At 35.8% G+C, this 24,944-nt stretch overlaps 2 protein-coding genes across 4 annotated transcripts; both read left to right on the top strand.

Annotated features, from left to right (window-relative positions):
- Nucleotides 1-257: 257 nt before the first annotated feature.
- On the top strand, nt 258-21,852 carry LOC115213313 (zinc finger protein 845-like). 3 transcript variants are annotated; one of them, XM_036504214.1, is made up of 3 exons: nt 258-603; nt 1,168-1,280; nt 7,380-9,521. In XM_036504214.1, exon 3 carries the CDS (start codon nt 7,505-7,507, stop codon nt 9,458-9,460), a length of 1,956 nt encoding a protein of 651 aa, XP_036360107.1. In that variant the 5' UTR covers nt 258-603; nt 1,168-1,280; nt 7,380-7,504; the 3' UTR covers nt 9,461-9,521. The 3 variants fall into 3 exon arrangements, with proteins under 3 accessions (XP_036360107.1, XP_036360106.1, XP_036360108.1); XM_036504215.1 differs by lacking the exon at nt 258-603 and adding an exon at nt 21,564-21,852 and having other exon boundaries at nt 626-1,280; nt 7,380-9,257; XM_036504213.1 differs by lacking the exon at nt 1,168-1,280.
- LOC118760860 (zinc finger protein 239-like) lies at nt 1,113-20,939 on the top strand. Its single transcript, XM_036504231.1, has 3 exons — nt 1,113-1,124; nt 20,156-20,585; nt 20,670-20,939. Exons 2-3 carry the CDS (start codon nt 20,343-20,345, stop codon nt 20,889-20,891), a joined length of 465 nt encoding a protein of 154 aa, XP_036360124.1. The 5' UTR covers nt 1,113-1,124; nt 20,156-20,342; the 3' UTR covers nt 20,892-20,939.
- Nucleotides 21,853-24,944: the final 3,092 nt, after the last annotated feature.

The raw sequence follows: 24,944 nt of genomic DNA, 5'->3' as shown, positions 1-24,944 counted from the left end.
ACTTCATGTTTCTGTAGCACCTGTATTTCAAAGGGCCGGCCTTGTCACTCTCTGTGTCACGCTGAATATCCCCGAGAACTACGTTAAGGGTACACGTATCTGTGGAGTGCTCAGCCACTTACACGTTAATTTCACGAGCAGGCTGTTCCGTTGATTCGGATCAACCGGAACCCTCGTCGTCGTAACCGACGGAGTGCTTCCATCCATTTTGCGAAGATTTCAAGTTATAGCACTTATCTCCCTTACTTGCTTTCACTTACTAGCACGTAGTTTAACAAAAAAATGCCCATGCAAAGAGAAATCTTTCCAAATTTACATACAATACTAAACAGCTGGATTAGGTTTACAGTGTTGATAATAGTGAGATAATCACTACAGAGTTGTCTCTGAAATATGAAGGCATTAAAGTTGAGAGATTTCTTCTGATACATCAGATGACCGATGGAATTGATGTGTACACCGCCATCTTGGTTTCTCCAAACCATTTCCCTTAACTGAAACGAACTGAGAGAAACGATGACACTTGACGGTATTTGGTGCTATTTACATTGACAATGGATGTTTATTGAGGAAAAAATAGACAAAGAAGAACAATATTTGGAAGTAAGGCGACGTTTATTTGTAAATTGTTTTTATGTGTTTAATGTAGACAATTGTTTCCCATCCTAAGTCGAATCCAATGAAGTATCCCTTACTCTATTTAAGTAAATTACTTTTGTCCAATTAAGTTGGTGTGATGTCGACTGAACTCTCAAATGTTATGATGGTTCTCTTGAGATTGTTACTTCCATAACCTGTGTAGAGTATTACCTGTAGTCAGTACAAACTCAATTATCCGAACTAGACGGGCGAGAAGTATTTTGTTCGAATAATTGATTTTTTTTTCGGATAACTGATCCGAAAATAAACCAAGGACAGTATATACAGGGGAGCATGTTTACATGTTCTAGGTTTTTACTCCATTCAATTAATTTAATATATATAAAGGCATTGGATATTGTAGATTTTTTGATATGTTACTAATTAGTCATGTTACAAGTTATTTGAATTAGCTTTCCGTAATTGTAAAAAGTAAATTTCTCAATCGTCGGTCTTGCTTGACACCGGACACTTGCTTTTCCGATGTTGTTATCTCACGCTTTCTTTGATGCCTTTTTCATGATCCAGACCCTAGAAAATCTCCACGGACATGTTAATGGCAACATCGATCTCTTGTAATAGATATGTTACCAGGATAATGTCATAGAAGGAATGAAGGAACCAGTGCTTTCCCCATTATTGTAAGTTTTTAGCATGTCAATCATTTATATGTTAAATTATTTTAACACTGTTGAAAGCGACTTATTGAAATCAAAACTAGCCCACCAACACGTGGATGTTTTTGATAACTGTAAACAAAGGAGATCAATGCTCCCCCATCCAGCACACCTAATACAGAGCTTACACAACATAAATATTGCCATATTTAAAAGAAGTTGGACAATACAAGAATATGACAACTGTCCAGCGCTCTGAGCGAGCACTGTCCTAGTGATGAAACCAAACCATGAAATGATTTCGAGGATATAGTAGTGTAATTAGTTTAATTAACGAATACTGCAGCTATTTAAATACTTTCATTATTTGAATATACACTGATATACTTATAGTGATGAATATCTCTGAAATAACATGACACACCGACAACTTTAATCTTGCACCACAAACAGGTTGAATGACAGGCGTCGTTTAGACCAACTGTTTGATTACATTAACCTGCATTTCCGAGTGGTGTACAAGTCTTGGACTTTTCATTAGTATTATCTTTATTGATTATTTTTCAATCTATTCTTGACATTCATTAATAAAAAAATTAGAGAATAGAAATATTTGGTAATGAAATTAGTAACTTTATCGTTTATGTCATAGCTTTTCTTCCATTGTTAAGATTGAACTTGTCTTACGTAAACAATCAAATAGGAAAAGATTTCTAGTAAGAGATAACAAAACCTGCCAATTATAGAGCTTTCATCTTCTCATAACGAACTTGTACATCAGTTTGTTCTGCAGGCTGAACAGCTTCCACGAGGAAGCTACATGTTAGGAATCAAAGAACATACTTTTGTTAAAGGGAAATATCTTACATTTAGATTGCAAATTGTGCATCAAAATTTTTCATCAGTGTTTAGTTTCAACAGTTTGAACAAATTGAAATGCCCAGAATCCCAAAGGAGTATATGTCAGCCCTTTAATTTTTTTTCCCACTGATGACGTAGGAGATTTAACCGTGTGATTGTACAAGCATTCACAAATGACATAAAAATATCGAAAATAGAAAATAAATTCAGATGACAAAAATATTTGGTACATTTTGGTTATATCACCCCTATTAAAAAATTGGGTTATCTCCCCACTAAAAAATTGAGTTTATGTTGCGACAAGAGATTGGATTACTAGAAAGGCCATGAAAGCTAGACAAAAATCTGGTTGGATGATTAGAATCTGAAGAAACTAAACAATAGTAATGGCATTGTATCAAAGCATGATTCTACTTCATCTAGAATAACTGAAATTTCTTGTTGTTATTGAACTCAGTACATCTCTGTTAGAATCTGCTCTGGTTCAAACTTGGTCCATTGAATGCTGGTATCATCTCTAACAAAGAATTAGAGATTCTAGCTCAAAATTGTGCTTAACAGTCAACAGAAGGTAAATCTGGAAATATTTCTGTGGTATTTGCCAGGGCTAACTTCTAATGTATTGTAAGGAATGTTCTCAAGATCTCTGATTCATTTCAGCAATAGGTTAATAAGTTTTGGACTTCTTATTTCCAACATTAAATGAAGACCTATAAATCCATGAAAATGTGGAAATATTATTAGCACCTAAAATCTAGCCCCTTGAAAGCAAAGATTATTGGGAGCTATTTTAGGTGCCATTCTTTTTGTCTGAAGAACCTTCTTACAAAACCAGGTTCCATAATTTCCTATAATGAGAAAGGAAAAAGGAAAACTTTGCAAAATCTCTTAATTACACACAGGTGCCTATAAGAATGCAGAGGAAATTAATTTCGAATCAGAAGTCCAAAACTTATTAACCTATTGCTGAAATGAATCAGAGATCTTGAGAACATTCCTTACAATACATTAGAAGTTAGCCCTGGCAAATACCACAGAAATATTTCCAGATTTACCTTCTGTTGACTGTTAAGCACAATTTTGAGCTAGAATCTCTAATTCTTTGTTAGAGATGATACCAGCATTCAGTGGACCAAGTTTGAACCAGAGCAGATTCTAACAGAGATGTACAATAACAACAAGAAATTCAGGACAAAAAATTGATTAAAGTTCTGACACTGAAACATGTTACATTTTAGAGAAGCTAAATTGAATAATGTCCATTAAGATATCATCATCATCATTTAACGTCCAATTTCCATGCTGGCAGGGGTTGAACGGTTTGTCAGGAACAGGCAAGTCCAGGAGCCACACCAGCAAGAGACAAAATGATGGTTTTGAATGTAAAGAATTATGTGAACACAATGTTTGATTAAGACTTTCTATGACTTGATACAACAAAAGTGAAACATAGTTATGGGGGAAAAAATGCAGTATTAGAGAAAGGAATTTTCAACTTACAGTAATGAAATAAGAATTATGTGCAGCAATTTGTCAATAATTTTCAATAATTATGCGCTAAAGACATTATAAAACCTTTCTCACATGTTTTCTTACTGGATTCATAGATTTTTTGTGCATCAAATGGAAATTTCGATATTTTTGAGATTAGACAAAAACTATTTGGTATCATCAGCATATATACCATTAGTTTTGAATTTTTGTAGTTTGAAAATAGAATAGGACCTATAAAACTACTCTGCACATCTAGAAATGGTGTAACAAGAAACATTATTTAGACAAAGCACTCGAGATCTGTTATTAAAATAATATTGCAACCAAGGATTTTTAATCAATTTTATTTTTTTAAAACTCTATCAAATACTTTAGCAATGTCTCAAGATGTTAATTTATCATCAAAACTTTTATCTATTCCTTTAAACCCACTTTATCTTCAGTTATTGATTCCCTAGCTTTCCTGACACTGCAATATAAAATAAATAATGTACTGATTGGTAATTTGTTTTCTGGACCATGAAAGGGCATCCGGCCATAGAAACCAAGCCAAAATAGACTATGCAACCTGGTATGACCTCTGGCTTTGCCAGTTCCTGTCAAGCCATCCAGCCCCTGCCAGCTTGGGAAACAGACATTAAATGATGGTGGTAATGAAGAAAAGATGAAAGGCAAAGTTGATCTTGGTGGAATTTGAACTCAGAATATAAAGAGCAAGAAGAAATGCTACTGAGTCCAACATGCTTTCTGTCATCTCATTGCTTTATGAGCATTTTCAGTGCTACACAAGCACCATGCTGGCCAGAGACTTTTACAAAATAATCTCAAGCGAAGATGAAGCAGTGTCCTTTTCGAGAGATCACAATCTTATTGACCAGGTAGAAAATGCTCAGGCTAAATGATGACCTGTGTACTACTATTTTAAATGATATCAGATCAGTTTACAAACATTAAAATCTACCATCCATTTTCTACTATAGCATGACAGCTACCAACTGTTAGTAGTATGAAATATGTTAAAAATCATTAAACATTTATTTTGCAAAAGGAAAAGAGCATAATAAAGAGTTTATGGTATAAGATTTATTAAAAATCATTTACATCTTATACAAAATTTTTTTAAATCATCAAATATTGATTTTAATGTTTGTAAACTGATCTGATATCATTTAAAAATGCAGTGAACAGGTCATCGTTTTTCCTGAGCGTTTTGTAAATGGTTAATAAGATTGTGATCTCTCAAAAAGGATAATGTTTCATTTCCATTTGAGATTATCTTGCAAAAGTCTCTAGCCAGCGTGATACTAGTGTGAACAACTAAATGGGCTGGATATAACCCATTTGTGCCGAAATTATTCTAGTGAATGAAATTGCCTGAAAATTCACAGATACTTTTATTTTGACCTAAATCATCATCATCATCATTTAACATCCGTTTTCTATTCTAGCATGGGTTGGATGGTTTAACTGGGGACTGGCAAGCCAGGAGGCCGCACTAGGCTCTAATCAGATTTGGTAGTGTTTCTACAGCTGGATGCCCTTCCTAATGCCAACCACTCTGAGAGTGTAGTGGATGCTTTTTAGGTGTCACCAGCATGGGAGTCAGTTAGGCAGCACTGGCACTGGTATTGGCCATGTTCGGTGGTGCTTTTTACATGCTACTGGCACAGGAGCCAGTTGGGGAGGGGAAGCTGGCGTCGACCATGTTCAGATGTTGCTTTCTACATGCCACCGGAACAGGGAGCAAGTCAAGTGGCACTGGCAACAACCCACGCATGCATGGTGCTTATTGCGTGCCACCAGTACAGAAGCCAGGCAGGCAGCACGGGCATCGGCCACAACTACAATTCCATTTAATTGTGATTTAATTTGATTTGATTATGATTTTGATTTTACTTGACTCAATATGTCTCCTCAAGCACGGAAAGTCGCCTGAAAAAAATTTCATTGAAATCTGTTTGATACAGACTGCATATGCATTAAGAACATGTTTCATTCTTTGATACAAGTCATACACAAATCACAATTTGTATCAAGTATTTGTTTTACACCCTTATAAATTATCAGTTTAAACGGACGCTTGGCATGAATGGGTTAATTGCTGAAGGCCTTAAGTAGGTGGTTTGTTAGGGTTAGGACATTATTATTTACTCTAGGTTGCAAATAGCAATGTAGATATCATACTATAATAGCACTGCATTTTCTTAGGTTAGCAAGATGGCATTTGGGTGATGGTTACTTGCATGGAGGTGTACTTACTTTGTAAAGAAAAACAAAGCTTCAATACAAATTTCTGTGCAGACATACATCAAAAAATTAGAGAGAACATTGCTCAGAATATATATATATATACAGTCATAGCTCTGTGGTTAGCAAACTCACTTAGCAACCACATGGTTTTGGGTTCAGTCCCATTGCAAAGCACTTTAAGCAAGTGTCTTCTATTATTGTTCTGGACTGACCAATGCTTTGTGAATAGATTTTGTAAATGGAAACTGTGTGGAAGCCTGTCGTGTATGGAACTTGAAACCAGTGTTGCATTGTTTACATTCCTCTAACTTCACGGTTTGATGAGAAAGACCGATAGAATAATATGTACAGGACTTAAAAAAACCAAGTGCTGGCTTTGACTTGTTCGTTTCAACTGTTCAAGCCAGTGCCCCATCATGGCTGCAGTCTTATTACTGAAACAAATAAATGATAGTTAACTTGTTACAGGCATAATCATGGGCTAATGCCCACACTATAATTAGCAAATATTAAATATTAACCCTTTCGTTACTGCAAATATTTTGAGATGCTCTGTGTTTCTTTCAATTCATTTTAGATAAAACAAAGAGTTTAGTAAAATACCTTGGTTATCATTAAATTGTGACTAAGGTTTGGGGGAAGATTTTAATTTATAACTTATGAAAACAACAGATTTGTACTACAGAGCCAGAGGTGGTTTCAGCTGGGTTGGTATCGAAAGGGTTAAGTAAGCCGTATTGAGTTGAAATCATTGTATGGGCATGTCCCATCATAGATCTACTTCCAACCATGTCCTTCATTCATCAATATACTGAAGTCAATGCTAATGCTAGCAAAATAGGTTTTTGTGATTTGTGCATCTAAAAACTGAGGAAATAAATTTCAGGCTGATGCAGGTTTATGTAATTCAGTTCTTAAAACAACTAAAAATATTGAAAGCTGATAATGCAAACACAGTTGTTGTCATTTTGTTTTACAATGCTGTTGCAGTTTGTATTAAATTTCTATTTATTTAAATCTGAATTAGCTTCTTAGTTTAATAAGATACAAACGGACTGCCAGAATGAAAAAGCACTGCACTTTGAAATACATGGGAAAGAATTTTCAATTAGTACTTGTTGAATAAAATACAACCACACTCATAGACAGCTACAATCACTCTGCTGTGAAATCTGTTGGGAGACATTTTCTAGAAATGTTTTAACCATATTTCTGTAGAGATGCTCTGTTTCTTTCTATTAATTTTCAATATAAGACATTTTTTCTACTACAGAGCCAGAGGCAGTCTCAGCCAGGTTGGTATCAAAAGGGTTGAAGGAACATAAACATAGATACGGGGGTAGACCATAGCAAAATAGGCAGAAGACAATATAGATGAGAGGTGTGATCCACTGAGTATTGATCATGAAAACTTTATGAGATTTTGTTGAGAATAGTCAATCACACACTACACAAGTAGTTATTTCACAAATATTTGGTCATTAGTATCTAATATTTATTTGTTTGTTTTTCTTTCAGGACAGATTTCCAGATGAAAGAATTTCTGCAGAGGATACTGCAAGTCAGCAGTGCTGGGATAGAGATTTATCTACCAACTAATATCTTAATAGAGTGAAAGAAAACTGTAAAATTTAACTGAGAGAATGTATCAGAAAGGGAGCAAACGTTACAAATGTGGCATTTGTGGTAAAGTACTTACTACAAAATGTAATTTAGCTATTCATAGGCGCACTCATACTGGGGAAAAGCCATACCACTGTGAAGTATGTGAGAAGGCATTCTCTGTAAAAGCTTATTTAACAGAACACAAACGTACACATACAGGAGAGAAACCATTTCACTGTGAAATATGTGGAAAATCATTTTCTGATAAAGGTTATATAAAGATTCACAAACGTACACACACAGGGGAGAAACCGTACAACTGTGAAATCTGTGGCAAAGCATTTTCACAGTTTCATAATGTGAGAAGTCATCAACTTATTCACACTGGAGAAAAACGATACCATTGTGAAATCTGTGGCAAGCCATTTTCTCGACTTGGTAATTTATCAAGACATAAACGTACTCACACTGGAGAGAAGCCATACAGGTGTGATGACTGTGGGAAAGCTTTTTCTAATGTGAGTGATTGTGAAAAACACAGAGGCGTGCACTCAAAACCTTACCACTGTGAAATCTGTGATAAAACATTTTCTGTGAAAGAGTCTTTAACAGTCCACAAACGAGTTCACACTGGAGAGAAGCCATATGCTTGTGAAGTATGTGGGAAAGGATTTACAAGTAGTGGTACCTTAATAAGGCATAAACGTACTCACACAGGGGAAAAACGACACCGCTGTGAAATCTGTGGGAAATCATTTCCTGAAAAATATGTCTTAACATTACACAAACGTATTCACACAGGAGAGAAACCATATCACTGTGAAGTTTGTGGAAAAGACTTTTCTGATAGGTGCAGCTTAAAGAAACACAATCGTATTCATACTGGAGAAAAACCACATCACTGTGAAATCTGTGGCAAAGCATTTTCACAGTTTCATAATGTGAGAAGTCATCAACTTATTCACACTGGAGAAAAGCGATACCATTGTGAAATCTGTGGCAAGCCATTTTCTCGACTTGGTAATTTATCAAGACATAAACGTACTCACACTGGAGAGAAGCCATACAGGTGTGATGACTGTGGGAAAGCTTTTTCTAATGTGAGTGATTGTGAAAAACACAGAGGCGTGCACTCAAAACCTTACCACTGTGAAATCTGTGATAAAACATTTTCTGTGAAAGAGTCTTTAACAGTCCACAAACGAGTTCACACTGGAGAGAAGCCATATGCTTGTGAAGTATGTGGGAAAGGATTTACAAGTAGTGGTACCTTAATAAGGCATAAACGTACTCACACAGGGGAAAAACGACACCGCTGTGAAATCTGTGGGAAATCATTTCCTGAAAAATATGTCTTAACATTACACAAACGTATTCACACAGGAGAGAAACCATATCACTGTGAAGTTTGTGGAAAAGACTTTTCTGATAGGTGCAGCTTAAAGAAACACAATCGTATTCATACTGGAGAAAAACCACATCACTGTGAAATCTGTGGCAAAGCATTTTCTCAAAATGGGACTTTAAAAAGACACAGACGTATTCACACAGGAGAGAAACCATATCACTGTCTAATATGTGGGAAAGAATTTTCACATAAGAGCAGCTTAACAGAACATACACGTATTCATACTGGGGAAAAGCCACACTACTGTGAAATCTGTGGCAAAGCATTTTCTGAAAAATCTGTCCTATTAGTTCATAAACGCACTCATACTGGAGAAAAACCATATCACTGTGATGTTTGTGGCAAGGAATTTTCCAATAGTGGCAGCTTAAAAGGACATATACATACACACACTGGAGAGAAATCACATTACTGTGAAATCTGTGGCAAAGCATTTTCTAACTTGAGGTGTTTAATAAGGCATAATCGTACCCATACTGGGGAAAAACCATACAGCTGTGTTATTTGTGGGAAATCATTTCATCGTAGTGATTATATATCTTCTCATAAATGTACTTTTAATGATGGAGATAAACCTTACCACTGACTTTTGTAGGAAAGCATATTATAAAACCATTTTGTTGTGATATTTGTATTAAAGAATTTATGTTATTAAATTACTATAAATGTTTATAATGTGTTTTATGTATTCTTTGGAAAATGTAGAAAATTTTTCTTTTAGTAAATTGTAGTAAATGTTACTTGTTAGGTCGCATGTATCATACAATATGGTTAGAGTGAGAAAACTTGTTATTACTACTAGCAACACAACAGAAATAGGGAGACATAGAACACTCCAACCACTGCATGCAGTTGTCTGGCTTCTGTCAAAGGGATAGTATCAAAATGTACAAAGGAGTCAGGACTAAATACAAGGCCATCATAGAGAATGATGCAAATTGGGATGTGTCCCCTTTACACAAGTAAATCCTGGAATAGCATGGAAAGGATGAAGAAGATAGATAAGGCCAACTAACTCATGGTATGATAAGTAAAAATACTAGAATATTTATTAAACGTTATTACTGTTATTTCTTTATTTTCTGCAAACAAAATGTACAAAAAAGCTACACGTTTGCATTATGTTATATATACAATAATAATAAAGGACGTTATCATATACATTTTTACAAACCAAGGACGGTATATAGACCTCCTTGACTCAAGTTAGAGAAGAGTTGCGTATTATACACAAGGTTTAGGTTTTTCAGAGGTACAGCCCACTAAAAATCCCCTGCGTGTTATACTCAAGGGCGGACTATACTCGAGGATTTACGGTAATTCTTTCATACCCAACTACTAGAGTTTACACAACAATTCAGTGATTAATATCCCCAAAATTAGGGTTTTTATAACTGCTCATACATGAATTGAATCTTTTCGGTTTGACCGGCAATTTTTAAAAATAATTTCCACATAACTAAACACTTTTAAACTTCGTATACTGGTAGAATGTGCTTATAAAACATCTTTTTCTCTTGGCTTTATTGAGAAAATTCTATATTTTGTAAAATATTTGTTGTTGTTTTTCTGCAATTTCAACCAATCAATGACGTCTATTGAGGTGAAAACATTCTGTGCCGTATGAATATGTCCTTCGTTTAAGAAACAGATTGTGTTTATTTACATTTTTGAAGAAAAAAAGATACCCTTTCCCCACCCCTAACCCTAAAACAGATTGAAATGCAATAGATCGATACTAGGGTCATAATTATGGGTGACAATTTCATATGGCACCACTAGAAAAAACTGCCGTTCAAACCGAAAAGCTCCCCATATTTCGTGAAAGATTTGGATCTTTTCCTTTTGAACAGCACTTTCTAGGTAACTAAAAAGTTTTAAACTTCATATACTGGTAGAATGTGTTTATAAAACATCATTTTTTCTTGGCTTTATTGAGAAAATTCTATATGTTGTAACATATTTCATCTTTAATTTTGAGCATTTCGGCAATTTTAACCAGTCGCTGACATCCATTTAGGTAAATAACATAATGAATATGTCCCTCGTTTAAGAAACGGATTGGGTTTATTTACATTTGCGAAGTAAAAAATACCCTTCCCCAACCCCTAACCCTAAATCTAAAATAGATTGAAATGCAATAGATCGATACTAGGGTTATAATTATGGGTGACAATTTCATACGACACTGCTACGGAAAATGGGATTTTTTTCTAGCGGTGTCAAATGAAAATGTCACCCATAATTATGGCCCTAGTATCGATCTATTGCATTTCAATCTATTTTAGATTTAAGGTTAGGGGTTGGGGAAGGGTATCTTTTTTTCTTCGCAAATGTAAATAAACCTAATCTGTTTCTTAAACGAGGGACATATTCGTTATGCACAGAATGCTATTTACCTAAGTGGACATCAGTGATTGGTTAAAATTGCCGAAATGCTTGAAATTAAAGACGAAATATGTTACAACTTATAGAATTTTCTCAATAAAGCCAAGAGAAAATGATGTTTTATAAACACATTCTACCAGTATACGAAGTTTAAAACTTTTTAGTTACCTAGAAATTATGTTACAAAGTGCCGTTCAAAAGGAAAAGATCCAAAGATTTCTCTTTGACGAAAGTTTAGAATTCAAATATGGGCAGTAATTTTAACCAATGGGAAACTAACAATTATACTCGTTCGGACAACATGACTATTACGTCATATTCTCGCCGTTTACAATTTCCTTGCTACACAGCATTCTAAGTTTCTCACAAAACATTTACGGAAGTCGAGTCGTCATAGCGGGAGTTATGATTAATTAGCAGATGTTTATGTTTGATGTTAACAAGTTATAGTTATTCACGAGCAGCAATATATATATATGTTTGTTTATCTATTGTTTTGCATGTGTTTAATATAGATAATTATTTCCCATCCTGGGTTGATATCAAAGTTTTTCAGTTAATTAACTGTCAGTCCAATTAACTAACCTGTCTTCTGTAAATTGCTGTTACTGATTTTGTGTAATGTCGGCTAGTCTCTTAAACACGTGGCTAGGTGTGATGGTTGTGTGTCCAGGTTCACATTTGCTGGTAAACATTAGAGACTTTCTGGTGTCCAGAGAGTATTGAAAGAATTAACAGGTTTTAGATTGAAAATTCAAATAAGTTTGTAAAGAATAATAAGTGAAAATGCTGAAGTAATAAAAATTATTGGTAACGAAGTCTGGGCAGGAGAGAGAAGGGAATATACAAATACCACGTTATTGTTTGTGTGTGTGAAATAGTGAAAGTATAATATTAAAACAAAATTTCTGTTACATACATCTTAAAACTCACTGGATATGTTAATCCCAGATTGCAGATTGTAATAAGGTATGAGAGGAAAACTAGGATCTTGTGAATTTTCCAAAGTTCTCTTCTCACCCACCCGTTGCTTTCTGTGCATTTCTAGTTCAATATTGGTTTTCTACAGATTTTTTTTTACACCCACTTCACTGTTTTTTTGTTTTCGACTTCGTTTCTGGGTAATATTGTAAACATAGGCGCAGGAGTGGCTGTGTGGTAAACCATATGGGTCCGGGTTCAGTCCCACTGCGTGGCACCTCTGGCAAGTGTCTTCTACTATGGCCTCGGGCCGACCAAAGCCTTGCGAGTGAATTTGGTAGACGGAAACTTAAAGAAGCCCGTCGTATATGTGTGTGTTTGTTCCCCTCCCCTTCGCTTGACAAACGATGCTGCTGTGTTTACGTACCCATAAACTAGCGGTTCGGCAAATAAGCTCGATAGAATAAGTACGAAGCTTACAATGAATAAATCCTGTGGTTGATTTGTTTGACTAAAGACCGTGATCCAGCATGGCCGCAGTCAAATGACCAAAATTTGTTGTGTATGTTCTTTAATGTATGGAAATTGATTCCATGTTGTTTTTTTTTCAGATTGATTATTTTGTTTGAAATTTAGAAGCCCTACAAACGTGGCTGGATGTTTTACTGTGCAGGAGCGTGCTCAGCTAGCTGCACGTTACGAAGTTTGGAGATCAGTTGTTCAAGTGCAAAGATGGTGAAGGACCATTAGAGAAAGACATGCTCAAGTTGATGCAAAGATAATCAAGAATTGCCATGCAAAATTCATGACTACAGGATTTGTAGCTGATACTTGAAGTGGTCATCCTTCCAATTCATCAAGGTTCGCATGACTGGCAAAGGCCAATGCAATGTGGATATTATATATTCCTATACAGCAACACTTTTTTGGAGCGGAGTCAGATACCACCCTGTAAAGTCCTGTTATTTGTAAATTACTTCCTTACAGACTGTTGGTCGCATGCATTAGTCATGGAAAATTTAAACATTTCGTATCCGACCTCAATTGATTGGCGATCCTTCTGCTCCGAGGTTGTCAGCATTGGGTAGAGAATTACCAGGACCAATCGGTGGACCAGGAGTTGAAGTAGAGATGATGAAACAGTTATTGCAAGAAGAAAATACAATCGTGGAAGACTCACAAAAACTATCTGGCGTTTCGGTGGGATAGAGCGAGTAGGCAAAAAAAAAAATTTGATACCTCTTTCATCTGAGTGTGGTGAAGAAGAAAGGCGAGATGCCACCACACTGATCCCCTTAATTACCCGATATATACGCCAAGGGTCCGTAGTATATAGTGATTCTTGGGCTGCGTATAACTCTCTTGGAAATCTCGGGTATACCCACTTCCGCATCAACCACAGTGAAAACTTTGTTGATCCGACAAACGCGTCGGTGCACACACAGACGATAGAGAGATTGTGGGGGTCAGTTAAGAGATCGGTTGTTCGCCCAGGCATTCGTGCCTGTTACTTAAAACAATACCTCGCCAAGTTCCTATTTATGGACAGCATTAACCTGCTGCCAAGAGAATACACGTATTCTTATTGGCAGCAGCAAGTCTTTATCCTGGTCCGAGATAATTTTTTCCTCCAACCCATCTCATTTCTTATCATCACTGTCGATGGACCACTCAAAGAGGTATGTATACATTATCATTTTCGTAACATAATTTCTGTAGTATTTCAAGATGTTTCTGACACGTATTTTGATTCACATGGCGGAGATCCAACATTTCTTCCCTTTTTCCAGAATTTCTTCTCTTTTTTTTTTTTTTTTTTTTGCGAAATATGTACAAAAATACGGAGTTTATGATTCATGTGTGAGTGTGTGTTCTTGATATTCGTTTAGAACAAGTAGTTTTACACCAATTACACTATTTTTTCTTAGTTTAAAGACCGTGGACTGAAGATGTGAAATTTCCGAAGCCTCTCCCCCCCCCCCTTTCGCGAGCGCGCATTTTTTTAATATTCGTTTAGAGCAAGTTGTTTTACACTTATTACGCTATTTTTGTTTTTGTTTTTGTGCCCGGGTTAGACGCTTTCGGAAATTCCCGATGTACTCCCCCACCCCTCTTTCGCGAGTGCGCATTTTTTTGTCATATTCGTTTAGAGCAAGTTGTTTTACATATATTACACTATTTTTTTTTGTTTTGGTGCCCGGGTCAGCCCCTCAGACGCTTTCGGAAATTCCCGATGTGAATTTTCCGAGGCCTCTCCCCCACTCCCCTTTCGCGTGCGCGCATTTTTTTTTTCATATTCGTTCAGAGGAAGTTGTTTTACACATATTACACACATTTTTTTTTTGTTTCTTTGAATGGTGTAACGCTTTAGTTTAACCGTCGATTTGTTTGGCTAAAGACCGTGATCCAGCATGGCCGCAGTCAAATGACCAAAAGAAATAGAAAAATATCGATAAAGGTGAGATTAATAAGAAAAGTTTGCATCAAGGGAGAGAAGGGATGATGCGTAAGAGAAAGTCAGTTTTCACTTAGGTACTTAAGCAGTGGAAATTTGAAACATCCAGAATGGTTAATTTTAGCATATTAGAAGAGCTCAGTCCGTTGAAAAAGAACAATACGATACAAAACACTAGCAACAGCAGTTCAGTATTAATTTCACGCTTTGCATGACAGACATGCTTCACAGCTATACCACATTGAAAGGGCTAGTTTGTAGTTTCTAGAGAAAATGTTAAACGTAGCTGAAAATGAAAAAAAGATGGTCTTTCTGCCCAACTAAAAGACCTAAAGAACTATCAAAGAAGGTGTGGAGGAGAGAAGAGAGAACTAACGGTCGATGCTTCTAGAACTCCCAGACTGAAAACATTAACACTTGAAAGACTTTCCCTCTATTCATTACTAAATGTCTTTCCCTCATCTTCATTGTTAAAAGTAAAGAATCTAGAAAAGATGGATTGTATTTCAGTCTAATTGTCATTGTAAATGTTTGAGGCTTTCCATTCCCTGTCTCTATGGCTTCACTGCTTTTCTCTACATTTAAGAGAGTCAAGGTGCATGAAACTCCTCAAATATTATTTTCATATTCTTATTACTTGCTCTCTCTGATTTTTATGAATATGATGAATCTTTATTAGAAATCATTTTTTCTCTCTTTTTGTATCACCCAAAAAGTTTGAATTGTTCTTTTTGAACTCATTTTTTCTCATATGTGTGTGTATATATATATATATATATATATATATATATACATATATATAGATATTAAGTTCAGCAAAATTTAGATTCAGATGAATAAGTTAAAGGCACCAAAATTTTGTTTGGTATTATCCATATAAATCAAATGGGGTGATTATAATCAAAATAAGCAACAAGTATATACAAGGTAGAGTAGTACAATTGTACTAGCATGAAACAATTGTGCTACTCTACCTTGGATATACTTGTTGCTTATTTTGATATATATATATATATACATATATATATCTTTATGTGTATACATATACAAGGTGATTGAAAAGTAACTCTCTATTTTAAAATATTTATAATTTATTTATTAACTATAATTTTTATGTAAAGAAAGTGTATAGCCTGGAATGAATTTTATTTAAAATTTGATATAGACATCAGCATTCACCACCAGCTTCTGAAGCGGCCTTGGAACCACATCAACTGATTTCATCAGGAAGTCTTGTGGAATGCAAGACATAACTTCTTGTATTCACCCTTCAAGTTCTTCCAAAGTCATTGGTTTGGTAGAGAAGACTTCCTCCTTTAACCAACCCCCAAAACAGTCGCAGGGTGTTAAATCAGGGCTTCTGGCCAGCCAGTCATGCGAACCTTGATGAATTGGAAGGATGACCACTTCAAGTATCAGCTACAAATCCTGTAGTCATGAATTTTGCATGGCAATTCTTGATTATCTTTGCATCAACTTGAGCATGTCTTTCTCTAATGGTCCTCCACCATCTTTGCACTTGAACAACTGATCTCCAAACTTCGTAACGTGCAGCTAGCTGAGCACGCTCCTGCACAGTAAAACATCCAGCCATGTTTGTAGGGCTTCTAAATTTCAAACAAAATAATCAATCTGAGAAAAAACAACATGGAATCAATTTCCATACATTAAAGAACATACACAACAAATTTGAGAAAAAAATTACAGTTAATAAATAAATTATAAGCATTTTAAAATAGGGAGTTACTTTCCAATCACCCTGTATATGTATGTAACTGTATGTGTATACATATATCTGTGTGTATTATTCAACCATGGTAGTGGTTGAATATATTCTTAAGTTCACCATTTTGTCCAAGCTTCACCTCTAATTCAGTTTTAAAGAGGACATCTCCTCAGCTACACTTTGGCATAAATAGTTTGAGATTTGGTTCAATGGAAAAAAAGTTACATCAAAATATCTGTGACCTCAAAAGGGACAGTAAGGCTCCTATTCACCTTCAATTAACATAAACTTTTTAATTTTAAATTAAAAGTATACCTTTCTTAAGCTTAAATGATAGAAAATTTCATGAGGAATTCTGAATCATTAATCGCATTGAACAAAATTTAGTAGATAAATAGTTATGAGGTAAAATGTTTTGAAATTTGCTATCAGTAAGTAAGGGAATAACGCTTCAGCTAAAAAAATAAAGAATATATTTCTAAAATCAATGTTTAATTTCTAAGGCGGTGAGCTGGCAGAAATGTTAGCATGCTGGGTGAAATGCTTATCTGTATTTTGTCTGTCATTATGTTTTTGAGTTCAAATTTCGCTGAGGTCAACTTTGATGTACAGATTATTTCATTAATTTTTTTTTTAAGTAAACACTTTAAAACTTCTGATACTTGTAGAATTTTGAAAAAATTTTGTATTTTAGAAGCGGTATTTTGTCTGTCTTTACATTCTGAGTTCAAATTCTGTCAAGGTTGACTTTGCTTTTCATCCATTTCGGATCTATTCAATTAGACGTACAGATTTTTTAATCAAACTTTTTAACTAGACACTTTCAAACTTCTGATACTGGTAGAACGTCACATAGAACAGGGTTTACACTTCATGTTTTGGACAAAATTTTGTATTTTAGAAGTTATTTCATCAGAAGTTACAAAGTGACAATGGACAAATTCATGTTTGATGAGTGCCAATACACGAAACTCTCAGCTTTTGACTTACTCTCTAACTGCTACTGATGATATATATACATATTACATATGTGGAAAAAAAAATCTCATCACGTAATCCAACCAATGAAAGAGCCTCTACCTGGTTGCTCGACACGCTAAAAATAGCATCCACAGTATCCCCCTACCTAAATCACACGTCCATTGTATGTAATGTCCTAGATTATCCCTAAAAAGACGGTTTGCTGAAGGCTGGAATGTCTTTGATGATATGTTTGCATATTCAGGGTTGATTTGATGTTAAATAACAATATTATAGTCTTTTTTTTTTTTTTTTTTTTAAGTTTCAGCTCAGAGCTGCGGCCATGCTGATGTACCGTCGTTTCAATATCAGCACCTGCACAATTTTCACTATGAAAAAAGAAAGAATTTGAATTTTGTGTGGAATCAAGTACCCTGACCTCCTAATATGCTGCAAATACCTTATTTTGGTTTGGAAAAAATTTGGGGGGGGGGGGGGCTTCTCGGAATCATTGGAATTTTTTTTTGTTGAATTAATTCCTGTGACCTCCTAATATTGCAAAATTAGGTTATTTAAGGTGAGCCTGGTAACTGATAGTTTTGGGATCTTGTTGATTGTAACTTTTGGTGAAATAATTGCTGTCGTCCAGTGACTTTGCACTTGGCTCATAACAACAGCCTGAGCATGGCTGTTTCTCTGGGGGCTTGGCCTCCAGATCTGTGAGACACAAATGCTTCTGTTAGGACCGGATAACACTACTTGAAGGTTTATCTTGCGCCAGTCCACTCAGCTGGCCAAAATGAGTTGTAGTTGTAATTCAAAGGCGCAAATCATGTTATATTCTGTGTTAGGCTGAATCTCCTTGAGAACTACATTAATGGTATGCATGTCTGTAAAGTACTCAGCCATTTGCAAGTTAATTGTATCCTTGTGTGGTAAGGAAAAGTAAAAGTGGCATACAATATTTGCAGTAGTTACTTGTATCTAACAATTCGTCTATGTATCTACTCTTCTTTTGATCTGTTTATCTACTTGATAAATATTTAAAATCACAAAATGAACACCACCTTCCTTTCAGTCACCACTCACTGTCTCTCTCTCTCTCTTTCTTCCTCACTTCTCCGTCCCTCCTCTCTCCTACTTTTTAATTTAACTTGTATGTCTTTTTCTTTTGATGTATGCATCAGTCTTTTCAGAAAATAGTAATAAACATTTAAAAACAAAAGGAGGAACGCCACCTTCCTTTCAGTCATTACTCACCGTCTCTCTTTTTCTCTCACTTCCTCTCTGTTCTCTTCTCTCCCACTTTGCCACTCACTTCAAATATACCTCCTCTGCTTAACACCTATGCCTCTTTTTCTTTGTATCTCTCCATTCAACCTTTTTACCTTTTCTTTTGAAGGAAGCATGACACACACCACAGGTTCGTATGTATAAAGGCAAAAATTTAGCATAGTAATATTATTGATTTGCATGTGTGTGTCCTTTCTATTAACTCCTCCTCACTATCACTTGACAACCAGTGTTGGTTTGTTTATGTCACCATAACTTACACTCCCACTAAAGAGATCCAAGAATATAAATACTAGATTTTAAAAAAAAACAGTACTGGCATTCAGTTGAACCAAACCTTTCAAGGCATTACCCCAGCATGGCCACATTCCACTGACTGAAACAAGAAAAACATTAATGGATTCGGTTCCATTTCAACTAAAACAAACAATAACTGTTACTATATTAGCATGACATTTTTCTGAGATTCTTAGACACATATGAATAGTTAAGGACAGAAATATTTGTCTTGTTGGAGGGATTTAGTGTAATGTTTGAAACTTTGCTGAGTATAATTATGTGGAACATTAATACTGAGTGGAAATAATCCAGTGACCATGGGCCCATGACAGTACCTCCAACAGAGTATTACTTAAACACAGTCCCAAATAGCAGGAATGGTTTTCTGGTAATTCTTCAGCATCAAGTATATCTATAACAATGATTTGATTCTTTACATCTGTCATGTTTTCTTCTCATCTCTCTTTCATCTAGAGACTGAGGAAGGAAACAGATTTTGTCCTGAAGAAGATTTGTGCTTTTTCTGTTCTCAAACAAACAAACAGTGTTGATTTTAGCATTTTGGCACAAGGCCAGCAGTTTGAGGGGAGAGGCCAGTGGTACTTATTTCATTGACCGAAAAGAATGAAAGGCAAAGTTGCCCTTGTCAGAATGTGAAGATGGGTGAAATGCCACTAAGCCTTTAGCCAGGCACACTCATGATTCATTGAAAGGAGGTAATGGAAAGAATTCTGCATATTTCTTATGAAGCTACTTCTGACCTCATAAAATGAGAACATCTATTTATCTAATTCTGCCTAGTTTCAATCTGTGAACACTTGGTCAGTTTGTTTAATCACACACATATTCAAACAGGTGATAGAAGCATACTCTAAAATATGTGGGAAAACATTGTTAATTATTGCTGTCAAATAAGACAATAGCACTCTCACCCACCACAAAGGAGGGAAAGCATTTTTTTAGAAATGTTTACTGACGGGAGATTGCGTTATACACTCTGTAAAGTGGTGAGCATTAGGAAGGGCATCCAGCTGTAGAAACCATGCCAACTGACAATGGAACCTGGTGGGACTTTGCTGGTTCCTGTCAAACTGTCCGACTCTTGCCAGGACCAAAAACAGATATTAGATAATAATGATAAGGACTTAGGGAATATTCTATTGATCCTGAACAGAGACAACATGAAGAAAGGTTGTGACTTGCTGATCTATGATTGAGATATTGTTGAGAATATAGTCAATCACTTACCACACAAATAGCAACTCATTTCACAACTTTTTAGTCATTAGTATCTAATATTTATTTTATTTTTCTTTCAGGACATATTTCCATTTGAAAGAAGATTTTCTGCAGAGGATACTGCAAATCTGCTGTGTTTGGGTAGAGAGATTTATCAACCAATGTTTTCAGAATGAGAAAATAAAATTGCAAAATTTAACTGAGAGAATGTATCAGAAAGGGAGCAAATGTTACAAATGTGATATTTGTGGTAAAGTACTTACTACAAAATCTAATTTAGCTATTCATAGGCGCACTCATACAGAGGAAAAGCCATACCGCTGTGAAGTATGTGAGAGGGCATTCTCTGTAAAAGGAAATTTAACAGAACACAAACGTACACATACCGGAGAGAAACCATTTCACTGTGAAATATGTGGAAAATCATTTTCTAGTAAAGGTTATATAAAGATTCACAAACGTACACACACAGGGGAGAAACCGTACAACTGTGAAATCTGTGGCAAAGCATTTTTTAATAAAGGTTACTTAAAGATACACAAACGTGTTCACACTGGAGAGAGACCATATCACTGTGAGGTTTGTGGAAAAGACTTTTCTGAGAGGTGCAGCTTAAAGAAACACAATCATGTTCATACTGGGGAGAAGCCACATCAGTGTGAAATCTGTGGCAAAGCATTTTCTGTAACTGCTAGTTTAAAAAGACACAGTCTTATTCACACAGGAGAGAAATCATATCGCTGTTTACCCCGTTAGTGTTCAGATTATTCTGCCAAAATTAATCCTTTTTTATCCACATTGTTTTGAACTAATCATGCATTATCTTGTAGCTATGAGATTTTGATGAGGTAGCTGTTAATTTTTGAAACGATATCGTAGGGTCGGTGTGAGAGACCAGATCTGGTCAGTTTGAACATAAAACTGGCAGAATACTTTTGGCTGGATATGGCCGGTTTAAATGCTAAAGGGTTAATATGTGGAAAACAATTTTCACTTAAGCCCAACTTAACAACACATACCCGTCTTCATACCGGAGAAAAGCCATAACTAATGTGAAATATGCAGGAAAGCAGTTTCTGAAAAATCTGTCCTATTAGTTCATAAACGCACTCATACTGGAGAAAAACCATATCCGTGTGAAGTTTGTGGCAAGGAATTTGCCAATACAGGCAGCTTGAATGCACATAAACATACACACACTGGAGAGAAACCATATCAGTGGGAAGAAATTTTCTGATAGGTGCAGCTTCAAGAAACACAATCGTGTTCATACTGGGAAGAAGCCACATCAGTGTGAAATCTGTGGCAAAGCATTTCTGAAAAATCTGTTGTGTTAATTCATAAACACACCCATAGTGGATAAAAACTTAAGCATGAATTTTGTGGCAAGGAATTTTCCAGTACTGGCAGCTTAAAAGGGACATAAACGTACACACACTGGAGAGAAATCACATCACTGTGAAATCTGTGGCAAAGCATTTCCTAACGTGAGGTGTTTAATAAGACACATTCATACCCATACTGGGGTAAAACTGTGATATTTGTGGGAAATCATTTACACGCAGTGATTATGTATGTATTCATAAATGTACTTTTAATGATGGAGATAAACCTAACCACTGACTTTTGTAGGAAAGCATATTATAAAACCATTTCGTTGTGATATTTGTATTAAAGAATCTATGTGTATGAATGTTATTAAATTACTATAATTGTTTATAATATGTTTAGTGTATTCTTTGGAAGTTGTAAATTTTCCATTTTTAATGTTACTTCTTAGGTCACATGTATCATATGATATGGTTAGAGTGAGAAAACCGTTGTTACTATTACTACTACTAGTGGCAATGCAACAGAATTAGGGAGACATACAACACTCCATCCACTGCACGCAGTTACCTAGCTGCTGTTGAAGAGATAGTATCAAAGTGTACAAAGGAACCAGGACTAAATACATGGCCATTATAGAGAATGATGCAAATTGGGATGTGCCCCCTTTACACAAGTAAATCCTGGAATAGCATGGAAAGGACAAAGAAGATAGATAAGGCCAACTAACTCATAGTTTGATAAGTAAAGATACCAGAGTATTATGCTCATTGGCGCTACCCCTTAGATAAGGTGAATCTGTGGATGAAAATAGTAGAAAGGCCAGGTACCTCCATGAAATCCTAGATTAGTAGAACATATCTATTTCAAAGAACTGCCTGTAGGGAGAGCAACTGTAGTGTAGAATGAACCCACAGATAAAGTGTAGTGAAGTATGGAAGAGAAACAGGACAACAACGTACATTGGTGGAAGATGGAGAAGCGCTCAGTGCTCTACCAACATGCTCAATTAGAATATGAAGGCTCAGTTAATAATGTAGATAAGATATATAGACCAGACATGACACTCAGACAGATTATGGAGGCCACACACGCACAGTTGTTGATAACTGAGCCTCAGCAGAAAGTAGGAATGGTTTAACCTCACCAAAAAAAAATCTTTGTTTATAAAAAAATAAATTAGCTAAGTTTAAAAAATTATTTACTTTGTTCGAAAAATATTATTTAATTTGTGTAAAAAAAATCATATATATTGTTTTAAAAAATAATTTATTTACTTAGTTTAAAAAATTATTTTCTTTGCTTTTTATTTGATTTGTGTAAAAAGAATCATATACATTGTTTTAAAAAATAATTTTTGTTCGCAAATATGTATCGCGAATCGCGCATGCGCAAATCAACTCATTTGCATACACACGATCGACTACTTAAGACTAGCTTGCGCATGTGCGTGCACTGGGACCATTATTCACTAGTAGTACCGCTATATATATATAGTTACGTATATTTGCCATTTAAATATGGCTAACCCCTAAGGGTGGATGCTACTATAGCTTGTAGCCCCAGGAGGACACCTCCTCCAGCTGGCTATAGACACACTTTCTGTGCCCTATCAGTATTTGCAAAGGGAAGCCATCCTTCCCGTCTTCAACCTGTGATACACACGGACTCGAGTTTCTGGGTATTGACCCGTCATCGGCGTGTGACAATCAACAGTTGTCGATGAAAATAGGTTCCCTTCGCAAATACATATACTTTTTCCAGTATCATAAAGACACTGATATCGAAAAAGTAATAATAATATCTAAGATTTATTATTGCTTGTTTATACTTTTTCGATATCAGTGTCTTTACGATACTGGAAAAAGTATGTATTTGCGAAGGGAACCTACTTTTCATCGACAACTGTGATTGTCACATGCCGATGAAGGGTCAATACCCAGAAACTCGAGTCCATGTGTATCATAAGTTGAAGACGGGAAGGATGGCTTCCCTTTGCAAATACTGATAGGGCACAGAAAGTGTGTCTATAGCCAGCTGGAGGAGGTGCCCTTCTGGGGCTACAAACTACAGTAGCATCCACCCTTAGGGGTTAGCTATATTTAAATGGCAAATATACATCACGATGTGTTGCAGCTACTGTTTATAACTCGCTCTGAGATTTATTATATATATATATTACTAGCAGTAAAACCTGTCATTGATTGGGTAATTACTTTTACTGTCTACTGGGAGCCACATTGACCCTATATGTGTGCAGTTTTAGAGGAGAAAACTGTAATAATTAAAGTAGAAGAAAGATCAATATCATACACGAACTTGTTTGTTTATGATACGACAATAAGTGAGTTGTATGTACTATTTTATTTATCTAGCATTTCATTAATGTTCGGTCTCAGATGCATGTCAAACATTTTTTCTCTGTCACTAAACTGTAAGCCGTGTGCAGGACTCGTTTTCTAATGCACGTCATGCGTTTGTTTGGTGTTCGTTTTGTGACGGGTTTTTTTATGAGACATTTTTTGATAATAAATATCAGTAATAGTGAAATGAAATTCAGACTGCGTTATAGTAACGCAAGGAAAATACAGGAGTGGCTGTGTGGTAAGTAGCTTGCTAACCAACCACATGGTTCCGGGTTCAGTCCCACTGCGTGGCATCTTGGGCAAGTGTCTTCTGCTATAGCCCCGGGCCAACCAATGCCTTGTGAGTGGATTTGGTAGACGGAAACTGAAAGAAGCCTGTCATATGTATGTGTATATGTGTGTGTGTCTGTGCTTGTCACCCCTACCATTGCTTGACAACTGATGCTGGTGTGTTTACGTCCCTGTCACTTAGCGGTTCGGCAAAAGAGACCGATAGAATAAGTACTGGGCTTACAAAGAATAAGTCCCGGGATCGATTTGCTCGACTAAAGGCGGTGCTCCAGCATGGCCGCAGTCAAATGACTGAAACATGTAAAAGAGAAAGAGTATATCATATAGACTCGCTTAAGGGAATGAGAAATGTTTTTCACAAGGAATATCAGTATTTTGTAGTGGAACGAATTTAGAAATGATGTGCAAATATCAGTAAGTAATAGTGAAATGAATTTACAAATGCTGAATGGTGTTTTTGCTGAAATTCTGAGGCTGTATTACAGGAATGCAGGGCAAGGTGTTGTGTGGTAGTCTTTTTGTTTGCATGTTGATTTTCGTTCCACTGTGAATTTGTGCGTATGACTTCACTGTCAGATTTTTTCTGCTTATGTGAAAGAAATTTGTATAATTATATCTGAATGAAGAAGTTAGAAAAATAGGTATACCCGAAACATGAATGTGTGTGTGTGTTCTTTTAGGGAGAGAGAGACAAACAAATAAAAAAATAGTGGCGCCATTTCTTTAGAATTCCGCTCTGCTGGTAAAAGTGGACAAAGCACCTACTCTTATAATTTTCTTTTCACCTTTTACTTGTTTCAGTCATTAGATTGTGGCCATGCTG

Source organism: Octopus sinensis, linkage group LG6 (genome assembly GCF_006345805.1).
Source record: "Octopus sinensis linkage group LG6, ASM634580v1, whole genome shotgun sequence".
NCBI classification, from domain to species: Eukaryota; Metazoa; Mollusca; class Cephalopoda; order Octopoda; family Octopodidae; genus Octopus; species Octopus sinensis.
This window is presented reverse-complemented; position numbering and strand designations above follow the sequence as displayed.

Excerpts from the sequence above, each read along its gene's own strand:
- LOC115213313 (XM_036504213.1), top strand. The coding sequence starts at position 7,505 with ATGTATCAGAAAGGGAGCAAACGTTACAAATGTGGCATTTGTGGTAAA.
- LOC118760860 (XM_036504231.1), top strand. The coding sequence starts at position 20,343 with ATGTATCAGAAAGGGAGCAAATGTTACAAATGTGATATTTGTGGTAAA. Across the intron at positions 20,586-20,669 it reads CTAGTAAAGGTTATATAAAG|ATACACAAACGTGTTCACAC; the intron begins ATTCACAAACGT and ends GGTTACTTAAAG.